This window comes from Epinephelus lanceolatus, chromosome 9 (assembly GCF_041903045.1).
Source record: "Epinephelus lanceolatus isolate andai-2023 chromosome 9, ASM4190304v1, whole genome shotgun sequence".
In the NCBI taxonomy this organism is placed as follows: Eukaryota; Metazoa; Chordata; class Actinopteri; order Perciformes; family Serranidae; genus Epinephelus; species Epinephelus lanceolatus.
The window spans coordinates 9,272,469-9,299,187 of record NC_135742.1 but is presented as its reverse complement, the minus strand read 5'-3'; the positions used below and the strand labels follow the sequence as shown (position 1 = coordinate 9,299,187).

Here is a 26,719-nt window from a genome sequence, read left to right as displayed (position 1 = left end):
TTTTAGTGATAGGAAATATTCATACAGAGATTTCCTTTTAATAGAAGGGACTTAGTGTCACCTCTGCTGACAGGCACCGTGTCAACAGCGGCTCATTAAAGTGACTCACAGAAGAAGTCAAACTGGATGCAGCGGCATTTGCTGTTGAGCGGCACAGCGTTTTCATCTCGACGATTCTCTCTCTGCTCAGCCTGCACATCGTGTTGCAGTGATTCATATAAGGGGAGGAGGAGAGATCTGTCTGGGCGTCTCCTGCTCGCTCTGTATTTAGTGTTGTTTACATGGCTAGCGGTCACATTTGGATGGTGGAGGTAACAGCTCATGCAACACCTGCCATTGAGCACCTCGGGTCATGTTGACAGTTGTTAGCCCTGATTTGTGTGATGAAAGTGTCAGAGCAAGTGTGATCATTGTTACATAGCTATAAATGTCCAGCTTTGTATGTGTGTACAGAACATACGTGGCTACAGCTGAAGCTCCACCTCACACTGTGTGAATGTGTTTATCTATACATGCGTGTGTGTGAATGTGTGTCTACTATAGGTGACTATGGGTGCTTCTCAAAGTCAAGAGAGGATCCTTAAATAGCTGCAGTTTACGGATGCTGCGTCACTGAATCCTGTCAAAGGACTGCTCGATGTCTAGGAGCCTTCGAATTCAACCAAGGACAGACTCCTTCGTTATGGAATTTTCAAGTATGCATGTGTGTATCCTCAGCACTCTTAGAGCATCCAAAATCCTATGCACATGATGCACTGGTCCTGTCCCCCAATTTGGAAACAAGGTAGATTCGCTGGTAATCTTATAGTTATTTCTCCTCTGCAGTCTGCCAAAATCTCTGGCCCAACTTGTGGCAAGAAACTGACAATGAAGAAATGCCAGTTCTTGGCCATGCATGGCGTGGGTCAAGAGCAACATGATGGCATCTTCGACAGTGCAATATGCGTTTAAATGCAAGATTTTACAGTACTGTCACGGTAAATTTGTTTGCACTGTAAATGTGTTACATCAAAGCATGTTGAAGCAGCAGTAACAACACATAATATTTATAAAAATAACTTTTTTTTAAATCATATTCACTCAAACTGTCACGATATCCAGACAGTTGTACATAAAAAAGGTAAACTGTGAAAAATAATTCTGTTACTAGAATCCACCACAGCTTAAGGAAAACAACCAATCAGAGTCACGGAGTCTCAAATGAAGCTGTCAATCGTGTCAACAACTGCGTGTGAACTGTGGTCAAACTGTCAAACTAGGCGGCGCTTACTGAATGTGAGTTAATATTCTTTCACTGCGTTGCCTATTTCTCACCTCAAATGTTTTCAGAAACATATTTTAGTGGACAGTTTAGCTGTAAAATGAGAACATGTGACCTGGGTAGTGAGCGGTACATCGTTTGGCTCGACTGTTTTCAAAATGGCACCCAAATCACAAACTTATTTTCCACTATGCTAAAATATGTGTGTCTAAAAACATTTGAGATGATAAATATGTAATGCAGTAACAGAATCATGAATTATATTTGATCAGCGCTGCCTACAGTAGTACGACACAGTTCAAGAGCAGTGATTGACATGATTGACAGCTACATCAGAGACTCCTCAGCTCTGACTGGTTGTTTTTATTTAGCCATGGAGTCTTGCAGATGCCATTGGATGAACTACAAAGAGGCAGAAGAACTGTCTGGATATAGTGACAGTTTGAGCAAATATGACTAAAAGATTTAATGCAAGTACAAATTGCTATTTATAATTAGCTAGATACCTTGCGGGGTAGGCTAAAGCCTAATTCGCATTACACTATTTTCACCACGATTTTGATGTCACAGAGGATCTTGAGAGCCACCTTGAGTCAGAGGTTAGTCAGCAGATAATCTGCCATGACGAGTCCTCATGTGTGAACAAGCCTACGAGCAAGTCGCCCCCTCGCCTGCGACTGGGACTGGATATCTGGCATGCTAGAAAACTGGAGAAGTGTGACACGAGACGACTGACAAAGAGCATCAGCCAGTGAGAGGCGGGATACGTCCCACGCCAGCACGCAGGAGGACGGAAGAAATGTGAGGACAAGCTGCAGGGTTGCTGCGACTTTGGGCTTGTTTTTTTTGTAAAGTCACTTACAAATATTGGTAGTCGCAGGCTGCGTTTTTTTTTTGGGCTTGTTTCTAAAGTGGAGTTGCTTATTTGGGCTTGCTCTCTAAACGTCGCCTTTCTCTAAATACTATATATAATCGTCACTTCTTTTGGGCTTGTTTCCATAGCCCTGGTTGCTTGTTTCTCTCCCAAAATCTGGCAACACTGACAAGTTGGCAAGCAACAACAACAATAGCGGCGACCACAGGATCACGGGGAGAGTGTTGTGTTTGGACCCAGGCCCTGGCGGCAGATCTGATTCAACACTGGGAAGAATATCCATGCCTTTACGATGTGTCGTCTCCAAGTTAAAAAACGTAGTCTGGTGACGTCACCGCGTTATCTGGGGCTCTGTCGGCGAGGGCTCGGTGGAGAAATCTTGTGGTGTGCACACACAGGTCGTAACGCAGTTGGCGAGACTCCCGATGACAGAAACACTCAACGTCAGGTATGAACACTCAAAAGATGATGATAGTCTCCTCGACGCATTTTGCGGGGTGAAATGTGAACTAGCCTTAACTGAAGCTGTCATGGCACAGGCTGAGTTTGTTAGCTGGCTTGATGTTTTACCATGTACTTTCTGAATTCTAGGAAGGAGCCTCGCCTCTGTACGACCCAACTTGGAAGGACTCCTGGTTCCTTGTTCCTTGACTTGAGAAAGCACCCTGTATTTATCTCCAGACACATCTACATCACTTGATCCCTCACTAAGATAGATAATTCCTAAACTTTCTTCTGATTATTGACTGCATTAAGGCTATGACTTTTTGTCCAAGATTCGAGCTGTCAGAAAGCATGTGAGCGGTCAGCTAAATGACACAAACTTGACAAAAAGAAGTAGCTGGCTTGAAAAGGAACATTTCTAAACAGCTCTGCACTCCCTAACCAAGTTATGAAACTAATATTTTTGCCTAATGAAGGAGTCAGGATCGATTGTGTCCAGCTGTGACCCAGCCAGTTGTTACATGGGCCTCAAAATCTGCCATATGAAGTCGATTCATCCCAGATTACTATCGAGAGGAAGTCTGTGTTTGCAGCTCTAACAAGGAAAGGATGGAGGGCTGGGATGAAGCCATGGAGGGATGCAAGTAGAGGTGGATCACAAGTCAAATGGCTTTGTTTCTCTGCTTCCTTTCACTTCACTAAGCTGATATGATGAAGCCAAACCTCTTGAGAGTATGATCTCTTTTATTCTTCTCCAGCGAAATGATTAAAGGTCTAATTTCATCCAGTCTTGCTTTGTTGTTACCACTTACTTTTTTAAGGTTTTCTAAAACAAGTGTGCTTCACACATCACAGCAGCACAAACAGAGGCATCAAGCTGCTCTGTCACACCAGGAATTTAGTGGGAAATACTGCCACCTGATGGCGTCAGCTGACAATTACGACGTGCTCTGAGATTTCACGGTTGGGGTGATGAATGAAACCATTAGACCCAGGCCAATCCAGGTTCAGAAGTTTATAGCTTTGTAGCTAATGGTCTGCATGAGCAACCGAGAGCCGACTCTATTGAATCTTTGCTTTCAAAGAGACTGGATGAGAAGAAGAGGATTCCCACAGTCCCCTCTTGGTTTTCACTGGAGGATGCTGCCAGTCTTACTGAATATAAAACATGTGAGGAGCTGGTCAGTAATAAGTAAGCAAGTAACTTTATTTATTCAGTGCCTTTCTAGAGCAATCGTGGGAAACTGTTTCACAACTGAATAAAACAAAAGGAATAATAAATACTTCAAACAGTAATCAGAATTATACATACAGAAACAGACACCAGCCAGTCACTAATTCAAGTTTTGTTTTTTTGTTTTATCTCAATGTGAACTATATTATGCATGCAGCCACTGGTTTTCTATGCAGTGTAGTATGAAACTGAACTTGCAGCGAGTTGACGTGCCTGAGATGAATAATTAATCACAGTGAAAACCAATTATTCATTTATGTATTATCATCTTTATGTTATGTTTTGCACATATGTCATTGTCATGTGGTAATGCCATTGCCAGAAGGGACTGTTTTGAAATTTCTGCCTGTTTTCGTTTAAGGATAAGTAGATTTGGATGTTTGTTAATGAAAAAAAAATCTAATTCACATCCTTTTCACAACATCCATGTGTGCTAAACACTCAGTTGTCCTCTGGGACCGATTACCGAAAACAGAGCTCATGAATGTGGCGCAATTCTGAAGCTGGCTCTCAAAACTCTGATGACAACGTATCAGTTAACTAATAACTACCACCTCATATATACAGTAGACTTTACAGACATGAGTGCAATATATTGGTGTTTTTAGAACCGACCTGTTACACAGTAGGGTGTCTCTCCTGTCCAGGTCCCATCGTCCAGGCAAGTGCGCTCTGTTGAACCGTACAGTGTATAGCCTGTACTGCAGGTGAAGCTCAGAGTGTTCCCTTCTAGGTAATGTGTCCCACTCTTTTTCCCATTCCTGGGTGTCTGAAGCCAGCCACAAGACACCACTAAGGAACAAAAATCAACATTAAAACTTCAGGCTTTCTTGACTTAATGTTTTTGATAAATATGCAGATACACGGACAAAGATAACTTTCAAAACTAATGTTTTTACTTCATTAAGCTTTCTTATGTCATGATATTACGGTTGAGTATGGCTAAATTGCAAACCAGATAAACACAGGCTCCTACAGGTCCTGTATGTCTCATATTCATGCATGCTGTTATGAGTGTGACAGCTGAGACAAACATGCTTTATGTAAGTTTTGCCTCATCACTTTGTCATAAGACAGACCCTGAGATATCATCTCTTGGACTCTACTTGTGATCTGGAGCCTAAATTGAATCAACTTTGAACTCACCAGTTATTTTATCTGTATTAAATTGGTTTTAACTTGGTTTGATGTTATCATACAGTGAAGTCAAGAGGGGTCCTCGCGGTCTAAGTCAAGGGTCCACATAATAACTGACTACCTTAGATCTTTCACCATCCTATTCATGGTTTTAGTTTAACAGGTCAGCCTGGAGCCCTGGGAACCAGGTCCAGCAGCCTAAGGGGACAGTGCTGATGTAGTCTAGGGCTGCAACTAACTTTTATTTTCATTGTTGATTAATCTGTCAATATTTTTTCCTTTATTAATGGATTGTAGGGCTGGGCGGTAAGGAGAAAATCAAATATCACCATATTCTTGACCCGATACCTCAATATCCACACTGCAACTTGGTGCTTTCGCAAAACATTTACACTGAGTTTTTATAAATATTCATCAGTAATGTGGATATAATGACTGAGTGGGTAAAGGGAAAACAGTCTGGAAAGTTCAGAAAACAACATCACTTTACTGTAATGCAGTGTTTAAAACCAGGATAAGACAACACTTACAAATGTTCAAAATCTAAGACAATATGAGGGCTGCATCATCAGCGTTGCCAGGTGTACGATAATTATCGTATTTGTACGATAATTTGGCCCTCTGTACGATCAATAATCCCAAAAAAGGCCAAATGTACGATAATTTGTCCATTTCATGAATGTGTGGCTGTAATCAGTATGCCAGAGTTTTTTTGTGAGCCCTGAAGGCATCTGTTCCCATGTGACATGTTTCCAGCCAATCGCACTTTGCTTAGCGTGAGATACGGGTGACATTTGTCTCTGAACAACGAGCACAATTGGCTGAATGGTCAGCTGTACCCGCCCCACGAGGCACTAGGACCCGTCAGGAAGTCGAGCGAGAATGAGATTCAAAACAGAAGAAGAAGAAGAGGAAAAACAGAAGCAAGGAAAATGGAAAAAAAGTAAATCAAAAAAGTAAACACTAGAGTGACTATATTTGCCTATAGCGCATCAGTAGGATTGTTATTTTGGTTATGACGGATGTACGATAATTTCACTCAAAATACGATAATTTTGAGTCTCTGGTACGATAATCCTACATTTCCCACCTGGCAATGCTGTGCATCATATGCAAAAAAAAAAAAAATCATATTGCTATAAATTTGACAAATATTGCAACTGTGATATGCAAAATAAAAAAAATAAAAAAATAAGGATGATGATGATGATGTGATTATTGCTGGGTTCTGTACCAAACAAGTTCCCTTGCGCCTGGAATATGATTTGCAGCCTGGGACATCTCCGTAGTTCTTCATTTACAACGGTGTGTTGTGACACATTTTATCTATAAATGTCTTTAAATAACACCTTTATCAAGAATTTGCAGCTCCTGCGATTTGGATACTGCACTTAGATATATTGGACTTTAGATAATATTTCGATTAATTGTGCAGCCAGAGAAACTATCGAGTCTTACATCACTATTTCAATATAATATTGGTGTACAGGGGTGTCACAGGCCCCAATGAGAGAGAGAGGGGGCCCTTGAAAAGCCTGGAACAAAGTGTGGTTTTGTTTGCAGTTTTTTATTTCTAAATAATTACTGCCACAACTACACTACAGTTGGCTGAATAAATCGGTTTAAAGGCCCCTTTCACGCCTTAAAAGTGTAATGGTTAAGTCCGCCCCTGCAGTGGGAATTGTCTCTACATGCAGCTGGACCTGAGTGAGTAACTGCTTATGCTGCTGGAGCACCAACGTACAGTGTCATGTTTTTCCCTGTGAAAGGGAAATCGGGGTTCCACGTGTAGTTTTTATGGTTCACGTCTAGTATACATTAATATACTTTTTGGCTTTTATTTGTAGTAATCTTATTTTGTGTTTTATATTGTTTGTTTTAGAAGCTGTACATTTTTATTCTGTATTTATGTTATCTATCTGTAATTTATACTGCTGTCTGTCTCGGCCAGGACACTCGTGAAAAAGGGATTTTTAATCACAAGTTTTTCCTGGTTAAGTAAAGGTTAAATAAAAATAAAAATGAATAAATAGAAGAGAGGAAGGGCGGTGGATCCAAAGAGACTGCTTATGCATAAGGCCCAGAATTTGGTGTTAGGCCTGTGAGTCATGCCAATTAAGCCCTACAGCCCTGATGTGGTCCACCCACACCAGTAGATCACAATCCAGTTCTTAGGTGTGGAGATCTACGGCATGACCCTAACCCTGGCCCCTGGCTGATGTGGTCCACTGCAACCCACAACACTCAAGGTTCCCTATCACAGTTTTTGGTGGTGGAGATTTTGTGAAACCACTTCTACTACAGCCTTTACTATGTCAGTGGTGCAGTGGCTTTCTTTCTGTCTCCGCTTCTCTCAGAGACTTCTCTCTGTTCTGCCTGCGTCTTTTCCAACTTTAAAGTCAGCTGTTTTGACCACGGAGACGAGAGTGATGGCTAGTTAGCGTGACCGCAGTATTTTTCCCTGATCCCCCTTAGTCAGCCAAACTGGATCAAATCCTCATGCTTCTCAGGAGGTCGAGAGGCAGCGTCTTATGTTTCAGGATCAAGCTAGAAGTCACTCACATCTCCCTGGTCAAATCACCTGTAAATGCACTGAAACAGCCCAGGATACACATATGACGACGACCGCTTTTCACAACAAGGGGTTATCACAGTGTAAATACATATATGGAATCAAGATTATTTGGATTATAGTCACAGGAAGTATAAAATATGCTAGCTGCGTCCCTTATAAATTAAGAAATGCCACTAAATTTTGAGGGGAAATCACTTTATTTGTTTTGTTGAAAAACAAATCCTGAAAATAAACGTGGAAGAGGCATTTCCAGTGATGCTATGAAATGAGTTGAGCTGCCCGCAAAATATAAAATAAATATGAAACAAGCAACAACAATCATGTATGACTGCGCTTTGGCATTAACAGAAACAAAACAGTGACAAATATATTCCCATGTTTTTGCCTGTGAATCTAAAAGGTGCATCTTGTTTCACATACCTGGCTCCAGGGCTTTCATTTGGGCCTGATGACTTTGGTAGGCCCTGAGTGTGGCGTTTCCCATCGTGAGGCTCCGAGTGGTCAGGGTATCATATTTACAGAATGCTGCTCCTTCCCCAAAGCACATCGTCAACATGTCTCCCACCAGAGGGTCGTCAGGTGTCTCAGGTAGCGAAAAGGCAGGAACAAAAGCAGGATCGTGGCTCGGTGGGAAATAGTAGGTCTCCAAAAGGTACTTTGAGTCGTATGTGAAAAGGGAAGACTTCTTTGAAATGTTCCCTGTGGACAAAAATAGAACACAACACCAGTTAAGATGTGCAGCCATGTTGGATTGCTGGTAGAAAAACAAATTGCAGCGTTTCAGACTGACAATAAATCAAGTGAGATAAATGTCAGTGGTGGTAACTGTGATGTGATGAAGTATTCATAATAACACGCCAAACACCCTCAATTGCATTACAGCTTTTACATCACAAACACACATGCAGTATCTGAAAAGTTCTACGCGATGTCATACAAGCAGAGCACATGTAGGAAAACATTAAAAACATGTATAATGGGTAAACAGAGAGACTGACGAAAAACTCTTTGGGTTTACAACCGATCAGACATGGCTGACCACATTTGTGAGAATTATTGCCAGAGCAGCACATGTTTGACCGATACGAGCACTTGGCTCAAACTACCTATTTTCTAAAACATGGTATTAAAAATACGAGAATATGAGGCACACTATAATTTGGAGATAAGAACACAACTCTGAGGGATCAGAGCGGGACACACACAGCATGCTGTCATGGTTTGCTTTTTGCACGGACTTTGACGCATACAAAAATATCAGCAACAATAAAACTATTAGTTCCCACAAGCTTTAGCTGCGTTTCCACTGCAGCAAATGACTTTAGTCAAAAGGTCAAGAGCATGAAAAGTCAGCTCCTCACCCGTTTTGAGGGATATGTGCTGTAATTAAAGCTGAGAGACATTATTATCATGTATGTATGTATGCGGTCTGGCCCCAACGGCGTTCCAGAGATGTGGTTTCACTTGCACTGTATGGTCGCAGAGCCTGATATCTCTCTGTAATTTATTAAAGCTGCACTAATCTTAAACATGTGCCTTGCTTTCTTCCAGTGCACTCTTAAAACATGTCACAGTTTTAGCCAAACGTGGCTCAAGTATGGCAGTCGTTTATAAGAAACAATGATGTGTAATTGTGAGAAAATCACAGAATCCCTAATCAGCTCTCATCTCTCTATAGATGCAACGTTGTTCTCTCCACAAAATAAAAAATAAAAAATAAGACATTTATGCTGCTTTAGAAAGTTCGACAGCGTCTCACACTCACAGCCAGCTCCAAAGGTGAAGATTTCCTCCGGCGTGGCGTCGCCTGGGGAGATGACCTCTCTGAGCTTGGTCTGCAAGTCGTCTGATGGGTCAGAGTTCATCAGACCGAGGAGACCCTGAGTGTGGTTGGTAAACTCTGTTGGAAGCAGCACTGTCGCCGCCATGGCTCCCTCTTGCACACGAACCTCCACGCCAACACCAGAGAGGAAGATTACAGTGACATTCTGAGGGCTGGGGGCGAACACGAATAATCCTGGAAACGAGACATTGTGTATCATCACTGATTTTATTAAAGATAGTTTAAATCTTTCAAACATGCATGTGGGAAATACACTACAATATACAAACCTTACAGCTTTTACAAAACACAGTGGCAGACAACTAAAATGGGGCACTCTGTAAATGCCTGCGCAGTCAAGGCTACATTAGGACCTAATGACGAGGCAACATTTATCTGTACAAAATCATCTAGGTTACTGTAACTCTTCATAGCCGCCTCCAACTGGTCCAAAATACTGCAGCCAGGGTCCTTACAAGAACATTTCTCCTATTCTTGCCTCATCGCACTGGTTACCTGTGGCGATTAGAATTAGTTTCAAAATTTTATTGCTTGTGTTCAAATATTCGAGTGGCCATTAATGACCTTCTTACCCCTCACACCCCTGCTCGCACTCTCAGATCCACAGACCAGCTATTGTTATCAGTCCCTCGGGCAAGACTTAAGACAGAGGGTAGTCGGGCATTTGCCGTAAGGGCTCCATAACTGTGGAACAACCTCCCACTGGGGATCCGACAAGCCACCTCATTATTTTTCTTTTGTGAGTGTGTGTTTGATTGTTTATTTTACGCTTTCATTAATTTGCTTATCCTCTCATTTTTATTTGTTGTCTTTATCTTTGTCTTTGTCTCTGTTTCTGTTTTCAGCCACACTGAACTACTCAAATCTTGTAATTGCACTTTATATTTTGTTTTTATGTCTGTAAAAATATACAAACTAAGGCTGTGAAGGAAAATAAAGCATCCTGTTTGTTGTGCCTAGTTTGGTCACTAGTGAAAAACCTCATCACAAGAAGTTGCGAATCAAAACTTGAGAATATTACAAAGTAGAGCCGGGTTGATTTCCAGTATTGTCGTGCAGTCCAGTGTAATGTACGAAATTAAACCGGTCTGATTTTGTGCAAACAAGCTTAACCTAATTTGCCATTATGACAAGTTCTGGGAAATTAAAAGTGGTCTAAATCAGCAACTTGCCCTGACGGTGTCACAGCGCTATATCCAACATGTGTTGCATTAGGAAGAAGCAACAATGAGCAACAGGCCGTGAGCCAAGCAAAGCAATGTGAAGGATATCAAATTGTAGTCAAGATCGGAGGGGAGTTGAGCGGCACATGTTTTGTTTGTTTATGTGTTTTTATGAGGTGAGGAGAGGAGACATGGCAGAGTTAGTCTCTGAAGAAAATTAATACTGTGCCAACATTTGAAGCCATTGAAAGAGGTGTCCTAACTGGCCACATGTGATGCAGTGTGCCAGTGCTGGCTGAACTTTTGCCGATCGCCCTGTTTCTATTTATTCCCGCCGCTCATTTTGAAAACGCTGCAATGTACGAGAAATGGAGGATTAATGAAGTTGAAATGGGGAATTATCTATAAGACAAATTCATATTTCATAACTAAAAACTGAAATAAGGTAGCAGCTGGCTGGAGGGAGATTACCAGAGAGTTGAGAGTATCTGGTAAATGGCCATGCTAATAACAAGCTAGGCTACTTGCTGTTGGCTGTACTGTATGTCACTTTCATTTAATATCACAATGTTAAATGTGTGTTTTCTGTTTTACAAGTACAAACATGGGAAGATCGCAAATAGGCTTCTCATCCATTTTTTAAGTAGTTCCAACCTGGTTTGTTTACATGACGTAACAGATGTGCATATTTAGGCCCAACCCTACTATGAAGTAGAAGCTTTTCTTACCTGACCAAGTGATGGGAGCAACAATTTTGAAACTGGACCAGTGAGGAATAAGAGTGCTGCATCTAACAGCTGCAAAGTTCTTCTTTTTTGCCAATGACAGGCTCAGATTGTTTTTGTAAGTGTCAGACAACATTATGGAAAGGATCCCTACAGAGAAATAAAATGTCTTTCTTTACCTTTTAATTGCTTTTAAGTATTTGAATGCTTCAGTGGCTATTTTTACACCTAGCACAGGGTCAGCAGTTGAAAATTAGCCTAACACTGGCACATTTACAGCAATGTTTATTGTCCCTGTAAAAATAAAATCAGAAATAATAAAAATGAATAAATAAATAAAGCCTTTGGCTTGACCCGGTCTATTTGTTATTGTGTGTGACCAAGTCTAGCTCAAAGAGAAGTTTTGATGTCTCGTGATTTGAGTTGTTGCAAGAAGACACTAACAAACAAGCCGGATCAAATGAGAGGTAATGAGTTTTTTCATAATGTTACCAGACACTTGTAATAACATTTTGAGCCTGACAGTGAAAAAAATACAAACATTTTTAGTAGATGTAAATTTCTGGCTGCCGCTCTCTCTCAAACTGTTGCCTCCCTTCATCACTTGGACACAAAATCACCACGTTGAAAAGTAACTAAGTCCCTTTAACTTTACCAGAAAAAAACTGGTGAAAAGTGACAGAACAGCATCTAGTGTGCAGCTGGTCTGGAGTGTTTGAATCATCTCACCGTGTAGGTCCATCCATCTTTGCTCAGTGAACGGTAGGACCTTCTGATTCCTCAGCACCTGGAGATGGCCTTCTGCCAGACGCACCTCGATGACATCAGAGGTCTTCTCCTTCATAGCCACAGATGACAGCCATGTGGCTCTGGCCAAGGTACCTTAGTTGTCAATACAAACATCACATTTTTACAAACATGTAGTTATGTTATTATGTAGCATGTATTTTTAACTTAAAAATGGTTTTATCTGCTAAAGTCTCTGCATTATTTAATAATCCAGATGTTTGATTTTACTGATCTATTGAGGAGAATATCACTCTGGCCATCTACAGCCACATGGCCCATGGCTGTTGTGTAATAGCTTGGAGGAAATTCTGAACAATGTTGCGAACATCTGTTCCTTCTTACCACATCCGAACAGAGATACTGAGCGAAAACAAAAGGGAACTAAGGAAATAAGCTTTTATTTTACAGCGCCAACATGTTTCTCTCACATGAGGACCTGACATCACTTTCTCTGAGCTCTGTTGAAGATAAGAGGGAGCCTTAAACGCTCCTTAAGATAGAGAGCGCAAGCAAAAAACAACAAACAAAATTCAGCAAGAAATACCGAGGTCATTATGTCTGAGCAAACTCTAGAGGTGGGCAATTAATCTTGTGGCTGATAAAACATGTCTCTCTAAAGTCCTGGCACAAGTTTCACCTGAACAAAGCTGCTACAGTAGTAACATGGGGATGAAAGAGGGGAAACAGTCGGAGCTTTCACTTCAAATGTGGACTCACCGTTCTCAAGTTTCACCTGTTCTGTTCTGGCCTGAACACTCAGCTCTCTGTCTGGAGAAGACACGAGGTAGTACTCTCCTTTGCCGTTGAAAGTGTAGCTTAGGCCGTCGAACGTTATGAAATGTGGATCCCCGAGGACGACACCTGTGAGGCGTCAAGAAACAAATCACTGATGCGTTTACATCAAACACACATTTTGGCTCCAACGTATTTATTTCGAGTAGTACACCCCCGAACTCTCATTCTCACATCAGTATGTGGCGTATTGTTGCGTTTATAGTCTCTGCAGAGTATGATCTAATAAAGCTCCACATCTCAACTCTCAGCCGCAGTCTGTAATTCATTTACTCCTCCTGCAAACTGATCTGGTATTACCTGCTACTCTAACGTCCATTTGCAGAGTGGAATATGTGTGTGTGTAGCCACGCAGATTAACGATTGCTTGCAGTCTGTGAAGTACTTTTTGCAGTCTCACTTTTACCCCAAATTCAGCCAACAAAACCAGGACCAGGACTCTATATTCACTTTTAAACAAGTTTAGCGATACAAGATCTTATTCTATCCAAAATCATTATGACATACAAACAAATTTAAGTCACAAAATCAATTTGACTTTAAAGGGACGTTCACCACCAGATCAAAAATACATATTTCTCCTCTTACCTGTAGTGCTTTTTATCAATGTAGATTGTGTTGGTGTGAGTTGCTGAGTGTTGGAGATATCAGCCTTCTCTTTAATATAATGGAACTAGATGGCACTCGGCTTGTGGTGCTCAAAGCACACAAAAACACATTTGAAAACTATGTGTTTTTCCAGAAAACATGACCTAGTTACTCAAGATAATCCACAGGCTTTGCTGTGAGCAGAATCATGCAAGAACTATTTTCTTTCTGGCGAACTACACCCGCCAACCATATCACCCCTCAGCTGCAGCCAGGGATGTAAACATTAAAGGCGTCCTCCTCGGTTGAGCTGTAACGTTTGCTAGCTCAGTGGTGCTAGGTGAGCTAACAGTTAATGCATGCCTCCTTCTGCACAGTGATAGGCAGAGGTGGGGGATTTGAGTCGCATTACTTGACTTGAGTCCAACTTGCGTCACAAATTTGAGGACTTGCTTGACTAACACTGATGAAAGACTCGACTTGACTTTGACTTGAGACAGATGACTTAAAGTTACAATGTGTAATTTACGTGGTTGTTTATTAGCAAATATCAACTATTGCTTTCATAAATATATATTTACTAAAGTGTAATGCAATTCACATACAAATGGAAGCTTTCTCATAGGCTTAGAATGATTTCTCTATATAAACACAGGCAGGGCGCGGTCTGCTGGAGGCTGCCTTCTTGCGTCGCCATATTTGAATACAGTCGCTGAAAGGGATATACGTGCTTCGCCTTTCGCGTTTACCTAGAACTTGCCGTCACTGGAGACGGTTAAGGTGAAGATCAGTCCGGGGCACTTCTGCGTGAACCTACTTTGTACTTTTATGATTCTGTTGCACTTTAAATGGAGGACCACACCTATGTTTTGCCCCGTAAGAGGGAAACCACGCCACCAAATAAAAGAAAAAGATCAGATAAGCGAGGACGAGTGAATATCGGCGTTGCTTATTCCAGGTGGAAAGAACTCCTGAAGGAGAAGGATTTCACAAGGGATGTGGAGGTTGCCTGCTTTCTGCTAGACAGGTAATTCAATCTGATATTTTAAAATCATTTTGGCTTCATGTTTGCAACTACTTTTACCTCTCGTCTAAGTTCGAGTGACGGCTACGTTTACGTGCTAACGTTATCCTAGCCTTGGCTAACGCTATCCCAGAGCTACAGCTAAATGGTTAGCCTAGCCTACAGCCTAATCTGTTGATTTCTCTCATACTGGTGCGAAGGCTGCCACCCTCTCCTCCTCCTCCTCTTCCCTCTGGGTTGCCAAGACACATCTCTTCGCCTGGCCGTTCCTGCACCGCCTCTACCCCCTCGCCCCCTTCCTCTCCCTGGTCTTCGATTTGGGGGTGAACTGTCCCTTTAAGACATAAGACAAAATCTTTTTACCCTTTCTTCAATACAGGTGAAAACCTTCCATTTGTTTTCTTTTCAGATAATCATATTGACTGAAATAATAAGCCTCAAACCTTAACAATAAAGGTAGCTGAGCATCTAATGAACCAGAAGTCTGAGTTCAGATTCAAATAAACTGGTTAGTTAGGTCTTACTGTGCTGTGGTACTGTCACTGTGCCTGATTATAAGTTGTCATTCTCTTGTGCTCTGAGAGCAATCAATAAATACACTTGATCTGACTTATGAACAGTCTCACCAGCTCTTGGGGGCTGGTAGTTGCGACACCCGCTAGAAGGTCGATGGTTTAGGTAGACGTGGCAGTGGTCAGACCAAAGACAGCAGTAGTAGAAACTCATGACATCATAAAGCCAGTGGGAGTACCCCGGCACCCGTGGTGGCTCCCTGTATGGAGGTGATCCCCAGTCGTGAGCCCTGTCTGGTGTGCTGCCACCAGACGAGTCTGCTGTCAGGACCAGAGCGCCTGCGCTGTCATAGCAACACTGCTGCCCCGATCCATGTGTAGGGCTGGAAATATCAGAAGAAAGTCATGTCAAGAAGTGAACAGAATGCTTCTAGTGTGACTTTTTAAAAAGGCAAAATCTCGATCTGTCCTCTTGTCACTCCTACCTGGCCTGAATTGCTCTGACGCAGTGGACACTACCTGGGTGATAAGTGCACACACTGCCCCTCTCAATGTCACAACTATAGTCAGTCTGAAACAACACAGCAGATACAAATCAGTAAAATAATAAATGTGATTTAATATGATGATTTGGCAATAAATCCATTTAACTTTGAGAATCAATACTTCTGTATCAGTGTGGATCCTGCTGACGTTAACAGAACTCTAATAAAGTGAGTTCCCTTAACGCTGATCACATAAAATGATTAACAAAAGCATGTTAGTTAATCCTGACAGTCTTTGTTTCCTTTTCATTACAGGGATGAACAGATGAAATGCAATTATTCACACTATGGGACTAAATCACTGCAGTGCTTTCTTCTACTTCCTGAAACTCAGGCTAACTACGCACATTGCTCTTACAAATTTCAGTGCCCTTGTGTGTCATCCAAGTACTGCTTTGGGGAGAGGGGCTTTAAAAGCTATTGGACCTAAACATTAAGTACAAATTATAACAAGATCTGTGCATAAGCTACAATTCTTCTTCTTCCTAATCTCTGTGAAGTCATGTTTATAATAACAATCACTTCTGGGTAGACAACTGGCAATCCATTTCAATTGTAGAGATATGTAAAATGCGCAAACGTGTAAATTTCTGTTGTCATTTTCAGCCATAACTGTAACGTTTGAAGATATATACTTAAACATACTGGTTGTCCCTGCTTATCTAAGACAAAGGTGGGCTTAAACTGATATTGACTTTTTGTTGGACCTTTTTTAGGATGATTAAAAACTAATCAACTGAGGCAGCACTTGCTCTGTGCCGTTTGATTTATGTATGTGACGCTATGGTGTTCGACTATCTTTATATTGCTTGAAAATTCTTTTTTTTTTTTTTTTTTATTATTTTCTGTAATTGTTTTTTAATATTTGCTTGAGTCACCACACCCAGATCTTTCTGTTCTCTGCCGTTGTCAGAATATTAACTGAAGTGCTAAAGCACACTGCTCTTAATTAATTACAGTTTGTAATTCAGTTACGGAAAGCAGTTTTTCTGTATACACTGATTATAGTAATAATGATGTTATAATGGCTGCTATAGCTACAATTATGACCACTTCTTCAAGTGAAAAACTACAATAGCAAATCATTAAAAGACTAGAGTCATTGAAATGCACTCACATGAAACCTGCCTGTGTCTGCTCGGGCCTGTGCCAGAGTGCAAGGACAGTCAATGAGCTCATCCAGGAAGTTGGGCAGCGTCGTCTCCAGGACGTCCCACTGCAGACACTTGTTCTCGGCCCAGGCTGCAGAGTCGTCTCTGAAAGCCTGCTCCAGGTGCCAGGCTAAGATATGACCTCCACTCCAGAGCGCCTGTACATCCCTGTGTATAAACAATTACCGATCACAAGTTACTTCCACATATTTGATATTTTTTCTTCAACATAAACTTAATTGATCGTTCAGTCAATAAAATGTCACCAGCAAATGTTTGCCTTCTTTGTTTGCAATAAATCAAATAACAAAAATGTTTGTTTTCTGTCACCATTTAGTCAATGAATACTTTCAGCTGCCTACAGTCTGACCAGTACTGTTGATACTGGACTCTGGAATCAATGCGACAATCATACTCATTAAATCCTGATTATGCTGGCTATTACTGTCATTAGGCGAGGTGGGGCACATTAAATTTTACAGCCAGGCTTATGTGACAATCTGATGAGCAAATCCGAGCCACCTTTCATATGAGTAAAAAACACTGACACTTGATACACTAAATATACTTTAAAACCATGTGCAAAAACAGTCCAGTCTAACATTACACCACTTTGTAACAGCTGTAAAATGAACAGCACTTCAGTTAACCTGCAGTTTTTCCTGGTTTCAGCCAAATATTCAATTCAGTTTTTATTTATGTAGCCCAACAGCGTGAATCACAATTTGCCTGCGAGGACAAAGACAAGCCCCCCAGAACACCCTTTAATGGGGAAACGATGGAAGAATATCAGCATAAAGAGAATATTTCCTTTCGATCTGGACTATTTCTAAGACGCTTGATGTAATATGGATACCTTGCTCCATCCAACTCAGAACTGGCAGTGATGCGGATATTCCCCAACACCCAGCCAGAGAAGTCCTTCGAGGGCTCTGGAATGAAGCTGAAGGCACCCGTGTTGGACAGACTCCTCCCGAGAGAGTACAGATAGCTCAGCTCGGCCTGCAGAGAGGATGATCCAGTCGCCTCTGTGCTCCTGCTGAACTCTCTGTAACCCCACAGCTCTATGTTGACCTTCTCAGCGCTGATCAAAGAGCTGTTCCATGTCATCTGAAGCCGTCCTGCCATGTTTGGTGTACCGTAGTTCAACCACTGCGTTGTATTCACCAGGATGACTTTGGAGTCATCCTCCGCTTTACTGGGGTTAACTAATACAGTGAAAGACAGAAAATATTAAAAGGGACGCACAGGTAACCAGTTTTGGTTATGAATGAAAGAATGGGTAGTGAAAACTCTTTATGAAGCAGTTGCATAAATAGTTATTGTCTTCTTAACAGTAATAATAACTGCAACTGTGTCTGTGTCATTTAATCTTTCTCCAGTAGCCCCACTACATATTTTGTGAAATTATGAGAACCAGTCCATACCCACTGGTAGCTTTGTCACCTTCTACCTATGCCAATCCTCAATGCCTATGTGCAGTTTCACATAGATTGACCACGTCAGTGAGTAGAAAAACGTGGGACAGACAGAATGACTGACTGACAGAATGACACACTGACAGTTTCCGTGATTATGTACAGCATACCATACCATGACTTAGTCATACCAAAAATTAGTAAAAAAAAACCCAACAACATTGGTCCACAGGGGGAGCCACAGCGATCGGTCGCATTTTAGGCATTTTTAAGCATTTTTCTGTTGTTATAGCGCCACCCAGTTGCCAATTAGAGTTAAATTTCTCCAGTCACCTTGAGGCGTCCTGTTCTACATATCTACCAAGTTTAGTAAAAATCCATATGGCGGTTAGGCCTAGATAAGAAATTAGCTCTCTAGCGCCCCCATTTTGTTTGATGGGGTCAGTAATGGAGGGGTCCCCTCAGATTATGTGTGGTCATATGCCTACAAAGTTGCGTGGTGATGGGTGAAACCCTTGAGATGTTATACACCTTTATGTGATGAGCCACGCCCTCCGCAATATTCATTGCCTTATAGAAGCTCAGTTTTAGTAAGTTTTCCAACTTTTGCCAAGAGGAAACTTTACATATTGGTCCCTAGATTATGTTCACCCAGTTTCATGCAGATCGCTCAAACTTCCTAGGAAGACATCGATTTTAAGTGTTTTTTTAAAAAAAAATTCAAAATGGCAGAAAATCTATATAAGCGGAAGTTATGGGTTCTTGAGGCAAATGTGTTCCTCATGAGGAGAGGCATCTCTGTGCAAAGTTTCATGTCTCTACGACATACGGGGCATGAGATATGCCCATTCAAAGATTACAATTTCAATTGGTTGCCATAGCGCCCCCCTTTGGCCAACTGATGTAATATTGCTTCATTGGCATCCTCCCATGACCCTCTACCACTGTGCCAAATTTCACATGGATTGACCAAGTCAGTGAGGAGGAAAACGTGGAACAGACACACACACACAGCCACAGACAGAGTTTTCGTCATTATATAGTAAGATATATCTTGTCAAGAAAAATGGCAAAACCAAAAAGCCAAAACTGAAATACTAAATTAACAAAAGTTTTTTTTTTTTTTTTGCTTTTTAAATTGCATTTTATCAATACATTTTCACTGACCCTAAACCAGTAAAGTGTGCAATGGATTTCAAATCAGACAAATCAAATGACAGGGCACATACCTGACAAGTACTCTCCAGATCTGTCAAAATGTATTCCATCTGTTGAGACAGTAAATGGTATCCACCCCGTCTCGTACAGGAGAGGAGAGATACAGTAGCCGTGGCCGTCGGCGTCAATAAATCCCTCTCGTTCAATCTCACCTTTGAATCTGCGACAGGAACAGACAAATTTAATTACTTTTTTTGTTTTTTGGCTAGCTACACAACACTACTACATCATTCCTGGTATTATTTCTCCTTCTGCAAACATTGGCACGCTCTGGTAAGAAGAATAACAACATAACACTTGAAAACACTTGGAAACTTCCATTATTTTTCAAAAACCCATAACATGTTTTTATTGCCCCACTTGCCCGGTGTTTCTCAAGCATATCAGATTCCAAATTTATTTAAACATAATTTCAGTCTGCTGGCATATATAAGAATTCCATGACTTTTCCAGGTTTTCCATGACTGTGGGAACACTGATTACAGAAAACAGGAGATGAAGCTACCTATCTGGCCCAACCAAAGGCCCTTTAAGTATGGTGTCACATTAGCAAGCTAGAATTAATGTGGTCAAGACTAAAGATTGACACGATCTAAAAACTGAGCCAGGTTCTCTTGATGCTACCATGCTGAAACTGTGGAAAACGTAAAATATCTCGTTACGGTTCTGGACTACCAGGTGAGGTTCTCCGGAAATTCAGAGTATATTTTTAAGAGATGCTCGCAGCAAATCGATCTTCGTAGGAAACTTAGTGGTCGTGATGTTAGCCAGCTGATTTTAGAACTAGTCTACAAAACTATGGTTGAGAATGTCTAACTTTTCACCTTCCTGCCTGGTACAGTCATCTACAAACTGTACATCTAAGAATAAACTTTCTAGCATTTTATTAATGGAAAGTGAAATAGTTGGCCTTTGACAAACTCTTTACTGAGAAGACGAAGAAGAAAGCAGGGAGCATCTAAGCAGATAGCGCCCATCCTCTCCACAGCCAGTTTGAGCTCTTGGGCACCAGGAGGAGCTACAGAGCTGCTCTGGCAACTAAAAATGTATTCAAGATGTCCTTCAACCCAAGTGCCATCAATAATCTAAACCCAATGAAGTGATCAATGGGTTTTAAGCCACAGACATGCACTGACATGAACTGATTTAATGTATAAAATGATTCTAATGTCTGTTTTACTAACTGCTCGTCTGTTTTTTATTATGATCGTCTCCCATGTTTGAAGGGCTGAAGACAAATTTCCAACCTGGTGGACAACAAAGATCTATTCTATTCCTAATACAGGAAAAAATTAAGGAGGCATAGAGCTTGCATGAGAAGCATATTGTCCACTGAAGTTGCACCACATCCTGTCCGGTACCATTTCAACATTAACTTGTACTGTGACACTTCCTCAATGAAAGAGAGACCGACATGTTTTGAACAAGAGTGTTTGTTCAGTGTTACAAAGTTTGCCCAGATTCTGCAAAAGATTCAGCTCCTTTTTGTTTTTTGGATAGTTTGGAATTTTTTTTTATTATTTTGTATAATTGTTTTAAATACACTAATACAAATAAAAATATATGCTTCGGGTAAACTTTGTCTTTTTTTCCTGTAAGCATTTTTTTATTCTGAGGATTACTGTCTGCCTTGTCTGAAGAGAATAAAATGTTTGGAATGTGGACACAAGTGCAGTTACCAAATACTTTATTGGATAGTACCAAAGTAGATCTACTGCAAATATGTGCTTTAAAAAGAGACAACATAATGGGGACTATGTACTGTATATATATATTCCACGTTGTGAATTTGTAATTTAAATAATCCCATGACAAGTGTATGGAAGTTTTAGATCATGATGTGAGTCAAAAGTCGCAGACACAAACCTGCAGAGAAGGCGCCCACCAGGCTGAAGGACCATGTTGAGGATCCTGAGAGCTCTTCCACCCAGCATGGAGCTGGAGTGAGGCGTCACCTGTAAACATGACTGGTTGTAGTCTGCACAGCAGGTCAGCAAAGACACACAGGTTGCATGGCAGGAGCATTCCTCCAATACATCTCCACACTTCCCCCTGCATGTTTGACCTAGGAAGAAAACAATAACAAATGAAGCATAGCGGAAGATCAAGCAGATTTTGCCACAATCTCCACGACAATCACATCAAATTTAAAACCGTTCTTTCTCTGCTGCTGTAAGTTGTCATTTCAGGATGAACAGATGCAACCATGCTGCACATTCACCGCCCACTCCTGCTCCTCATCCCATCATCCTCATCCTTCATCCATCCCTCTCGTCACCTCCAACACCAGTGTCTAGACTCCATCAGGGGGAATATTCCCAAACTAACCATGGCATCTCTACCAGGGTTGGAAATTAACTTTTTTGTCCCATGGCCACTGTGGCAGGGGGATTCTGAAATTTACCAGTCACTCAATGGATTACCATTGTTTTTTTTGGCTGGTGAGTGAAGAAAATCTGGCAGCCACTTGCATATTTTACCAGCACTTCGCTAGTAGTTGGTGCGAGGGTCCTAAGGACAGCGTATGCTGTAAAGCCCTGTGAGGCAAATTGTGATTTGTGATATTGGGCTTTATAAATAAAATTGATTGATTGATTGATTGATTGACTAGTTTGTTTTATAAATCATTAATCCATTCATCAGTTCAGTCATTAAGTTATTAAATCATTTATGTAACCTATGGCCATTCATTAAAAAAAACTAACTTTTCTGACATGCTATACATGCTGCATGTGCCCTTTGTACCATATTGTCTGTGTGCTAGGGTGTGTTAAACAATCATGGCTTATTCTGTACAAGTTACAAAAATAATAAAAATGTATTATGTAATACATAATATGACAGGGTGGCAAACCATAGCAAAAGTCGTGATTCTATAGCACCTGGTAGTCTAAAAACATGCTGGTTTCACTTTAGAAAAATGTCCCATTTTACCTGAATGCATTAAGCACTCACTCGAAACTCTTTCCCATAAAAACTTGAAATATTTTTGATTATAAGTCAAACATTTTATATCCTAGAACCATTTTTGTTATCATACTCTTATTGTTTGAGCAGCAGCATTCTTATTACCAAAATGAGAAAATCAACACGCCACATGTCCAGTGATTTTATTAATCTTTGCTCAGACCTATAAGAAATTATTGTTTCATGTAAAGTACACTTCTAGGAACAATGCTATAACATGTTGGTCGACTGGCTGCTTATATTCAAAGAGCCCAAGATGTAAAACTTGACTTGCCCCATTTTACCTGATGTCCCAAACTACCTGATTTCACCCTACCTCTCATTTCTACTTGGATTACTGGTGTTTAAATGTACTTAGCTACTTCCACCACTGGATATAATACAAAATTCAAACAAGTTATAAGAATCCACAATTTGTAACACCTATGCAAAGGTGGAATTAGTAATGGCCATTTGAATTTCAGCTCATAGTAATCTTTATTGCTGGTCTGAGTGACTTACCTGCTACTTCAGATGAGCAAATAAGAAAAAATCCACAGAGAAAAATGATATCACTCAAGTGGGCTCTCATGTTTATCTTAGAGGACAAAATAACACTGCGTGCACACACATACCTGCCCTGCACCATGCTCGGTTAAAAGCCTGGCACTGACATTTTCAGTGTAAAGGTCAGTAAAGCAGCAAACAAATGGCGTCATGAGCGTGTCCCATAAAGTTATGCAGTTATAAATTAACAGACGTTAATTTAACGAAGGTCGGTAAGTTTAAAAACATGTTTTTTCTTCGGGCGTGCCAACACGCGATATTTATACCTCACAATACGCACACTATCATTTCTTATAATTTTGCTTTAAGTAATTTCTGCTGGGATTCTTAACTTTACCGTTAACGGGAACGCCTTTTTGTTTATCACGTTGACATACTCAACTCTCGCGAGACATTGCGGCATTTGAATTTTGCGCATGCGCAAAACATGTTACTCCACATACTCACAAATAACTCAAAATTAATAGGGAGCTGGATCGTCAAAATAAGTAAAATAAGTGTCTCCTGTTGTGTTCACTTCGTCCTGGATCAGTTCCGCCACATTCAACGCGACAGGAACAGTAATGGCGGAGAAGAAGGGGGAAAATTGTCGTATTTTGTAGTCAACTGGCAAGCTAACAAGCTAGCTGACGTTAGCTCCAGGCTCACAGCAGCATCAGCACTGTAGCTGCTTTAATACAAGATAGGAAGATGTACGTTCTCTACACAATTATCGCATCTTTAGTTTCTTTTTTCGTTTTGAAATGGATGAAAAAGAGGAGGTATTGCACGGACCTGAAAAGACTTGATGGCAAAACAGTTCTTATTACAGGTAAGTAAACATCTCTTGTCTATTGCAGCAAATATCTACCTTCAGTAACCTGCAAGTAGTTGACGTCTAGCAAGTTTGTTTGTGGAGTCTATACACTCACCGGCCACTTTATTAGGTAGACTTTGCTAGTGCTGGGTTGGACCCCTTTTGCCTTCAGAACTGCTTTGATTCTCGGTGTCACAGATTCAACAAGGTGCTGGAAACATTCCTCAGAGATGTTGGTCCATATTGACATGATGACATCACACAGTTGCTGCAGATTTGTCGGCTGCACATCCATGATGAGAATCTCCCGTTCCACCACATCCCAAAGGTGCTCTATTGGACTGAGATCTGGGGACTGTGGAGGCCATCGGAGTACAGTGAACTCATTGCCATGTTCAAGAAACCAGTTTGAGATGATTTGAGCTTTGTGACATGGTGCGTTATCCTGCTGGAAGTAGCCATCAGAAGATAGGTATGCTGTGGTCATAAAGGGACGGACACGGTCAGCAACAATACTCAGGTAGGCTGTGGTGTTTAAACCATGCTCAGTTGGTACTAAGAAAATCCCCCCCACACCATTACACCACCACCAGCAGCCTGAACCGTTGATACAAGGCAGGATGGATCCATGACGCCAAATTCTGACCCTACCATCTGAATGTGGCAGCAGAAATCCAGACTCATCAGACCAGGCAACGTTTTTCCAATCCTCTATCGTCCAGTTTTGGTGAGCCTGTGTGAATTGTAGCCTCAGTTTCCTGTTGTTAGCTGACAGGAGTGGCATCTGGTGTGGTCATCTGCTGCTGTAGCCCATCTGCTTCAAGGTTGGACGTGTTGTTGGTTCAGGGATGGTCTTCTGCAGACCTTGGTTGGAACCAGTGGTTATTTGACATTTCCTGTTGCCTTTCTATCATCTTGAACCAGTCTGGCCATTCTCCTCTGACCTCTGGCATCAACAAGGCATTTTGCTCACTGGATATTTTGTCTTTTTGGGACCATCCTCTGTAAACCCTAGAGATGGTTGTGTGTTAAAATCCCCGTAGATCAGCAGTTTCTGAAATACTCAGACCAGCCCGTCTGGCACCAACAACCATGCCACGTTCAGAGTCACTTAAATCACCTTTCTTCCTCATTCTGATGCTCAGTTTGAACCTCAGCAGGTCGTCTTGACCATATCTACATGCCTAAATGCATTGAGTTGCTGCCATGTGATTGGCTGATTGGCTATTTGCTGTAACAGGCAGTTGGACAGGTGTACCTAATAAAGTGGCCAGTGAGTGTATATTAACATCAGTGTGGTTTGAATTGCTGAATGTCTACCCCAAACATAATGAATAAAATAATAATAATAATAATAATAATAATAATAATAAAAATTCTTATTATAGCAAATAATCTTATTTCCATCCTCGTGCAGGCACAATCCTCCCATGAACACATGATTTTATCATTTCGTTTCTGTTTTTTCTATGCAGGTGGGAATTCTGGCATTGGCAAGGAGTCAGCTGTTGCTTTGGCAATGAGAGGCGCCCGTGTCATCATCGCTTGCAGAGACCTGGACAAGGCTGAGAAGGCTGTGAGGGAGATCAAGTTCAAAAGTCACAGCCTTAATGTCCTTCACATGGAGCTGGATCTGGCCAACCTGCGCTCTGTGAGGGAATTCTGTAAGAGCTTCCTACAGAAAGAGAAGAGGCTTGACATCCTGATTAATAATGCTGGTGAGGGTGTCACCCACATGATGATTGGCCAAATGTTACAACATTGCATCTAAGATTTGTTGAGTTTTTCCTTGTAGAGGGTCTCAGCATAGAGGGTGCTGTATACTGTAGAGATTGTGCCGTTTTAATATCAGCTAAAAGCCTTTTCCTACTTTCTCCACCTCATCGTTTTGACTTCTCTCTTCACCTCCTATGGCGCGTCCTCAGGCATGCCCAGTGTCCTCGACTGGACGGACGACGGCTTCAGCATGTGTTTTGGCGTCAACCACTTGGGTCACTTCCTCCTAACCAATCTACTTCTGCCGCGCCTGAAGGAATGCGCACCCAGCCGGGTGCTCACCCTCACATGCTCCAGCTACAAATACCAGAAGCTGGACTTCCAGGACCTCAACTACAACCTGCTGCCCTTCTTCACCTATTGCCGCAGCAAGCTGGCTAACATCTACTTCAGTCAGGAAGTGGCCCGTATCACTGAAGGGAAAGGAGTGACGTCCTATGCTGTGCACCCTGGTAAGAGATGCTGATTTGTATGCTGTATGTGATGCCTAGCTTTGATTGCATGTGCACACTCTTTCCTACAAAAGCCTACAAAACACATATAGAGCAATAATGTCAGCAGATAACTATGACTTAAATCAAGATATAAAATGACTCATGCCAAGCTATAAGATTTGATTCTTATTGCTCACCCCAAACATACAGTTTGTATAGTCCTGACACTGTTTATACATAGATGTATATTTCTCCCAACATCTCTGCCTCCATGTGTCTCTCCAGGTTTTGTCCAAAGTAGCTGGACGTGCCACTTCTCCATCCTGTTCCGGATGCTGATGCAGGTCGTCATGTGGATGTTTTTTGTGCCATGTGAGATTGGAGCTCAGACTGTCATCTACTGTGCCGTGTCAGATGAAGCTGCCAAACACAGCGGGGGTTACTTCGTCGACTGTCGACCAGCTACTCTGCGTCCTTTCGCAAGAGACGCTGGTGTGGCAAAAAAACTGTGGGAGGCCAGTGAGAGACTGGTGAAACTGGCCTGATGGTGGAAGCTGGCGGAACCGATTATTGAGTTATTTATGGTCATGTATGTTGTTTTTAAATATTTATGTTTTTATTCACATTTTTGTTGTTTACCATGCAGATGTTAAGATTTCTTTTTCTTCTATGTGCTTGTGTATTCTAAGAGGAAATGTTTTGCACAAATAAAAGACTTAACTGTGTTTTTCACTGTCTTGGGAGAGTACATTGCCATTTAATGATATATTTATTTAATGTTCCAAACACTAGTTATATAACAAAATTGACTTTTTTCCCCTCCAAAACATGATTTCACTTCATAATGTTCATGAAACATGCAGATGCTTGCTCTGAGCACACCAAATATCAGATGAAGTGAGTCCTA

General features: G+C 41.3%; 2 protein-coding genes across 3 annotated transcripts in view; one reads left to right on the top strand and one right to left on the bottom strand.

Moving 5' to 3' along the window:
- susd2 (sushi domain containing 2) overlaps positions 1-23,167 on the bottom strand; it is a 42,782-nt gene extending 19,615 nt beyond the window's left edge. The window contains exons 1-13 of one of the 2 annotated variants that reach the window (XM_033620064.2): positions 22,762-23,167; positions 21,160-21,358; positions 19,305-19,453; positions 17,514-17,865; positions 16,624-16,825; positions 15,447-15,532; positions 15,076-15,344; positions 14,640-14,783; positions 12,763-12,906; positions 11,986-12,138; positions 9,291-9,542; positions 7,946-8,224; positions 4,429-4,605 (exon numbers count right to left, since the gene is read on the bottom strand). In XM_033620064.2, coding sequence (XP_033475955.1) covers positions 4,429-4,605; positions 7,946-8,224; positions 9,291-9,542; positions 11,986-12,138; positions 12,763-12,906; positions 14,640-14,783; positions 15,076-15,344; positions 15,447-15,532; positions 16,624-16,825; positions 17,514-17,865; positions 19,305-19,453; positions 21,160-21,358; positions 22,762-22,888 — 2,533 coding nt within the window. In that variant the 5' untranslated portion in view covers positions 22,889-23,167. The remainder of the gene's footprint in view (positions 1-4,428; positions 4,606-7,945; positions 8,225-9,290; positions 9,543-11,985; positions 12,139-12,762; positions 12,907-14,639; positions 14,784-15,075; positions 15,345-15,446; positions 15,533-16,623; positions 16,826-17,513; positions 17,866-19,304; positions 19,454-21,159; positions 21,359-22,761) is intronic. The other variant, XM_033620065.2, reaches the window with a different exon arrangement.
- Positions 23,168-23,204: 37 nt separating this feature from the next.
- On the top strand, positions 23,205-26,537 carry LOC117252250 (retinol dehydrogenase 14). The gene is made up of 4 exons (XM_033619000.2): positions 23,205-23,617; positions 25,078-25,320; positions 25,528-25,830; positions 26,098-26,537. Exons 1-4 carry the CDS (start codon positions 23,497-23,499, stop codon positions 26,355-26,357), a joined length of 927 nt encoding a protein of 308 aa, XP_033474891.1. The 5' UTR covers positions 23,205-23,496; the 3' UTR covers positions 26,358-26,537.
- Positions 26,538-26,719: the final 182 nt, after the last annotated feature.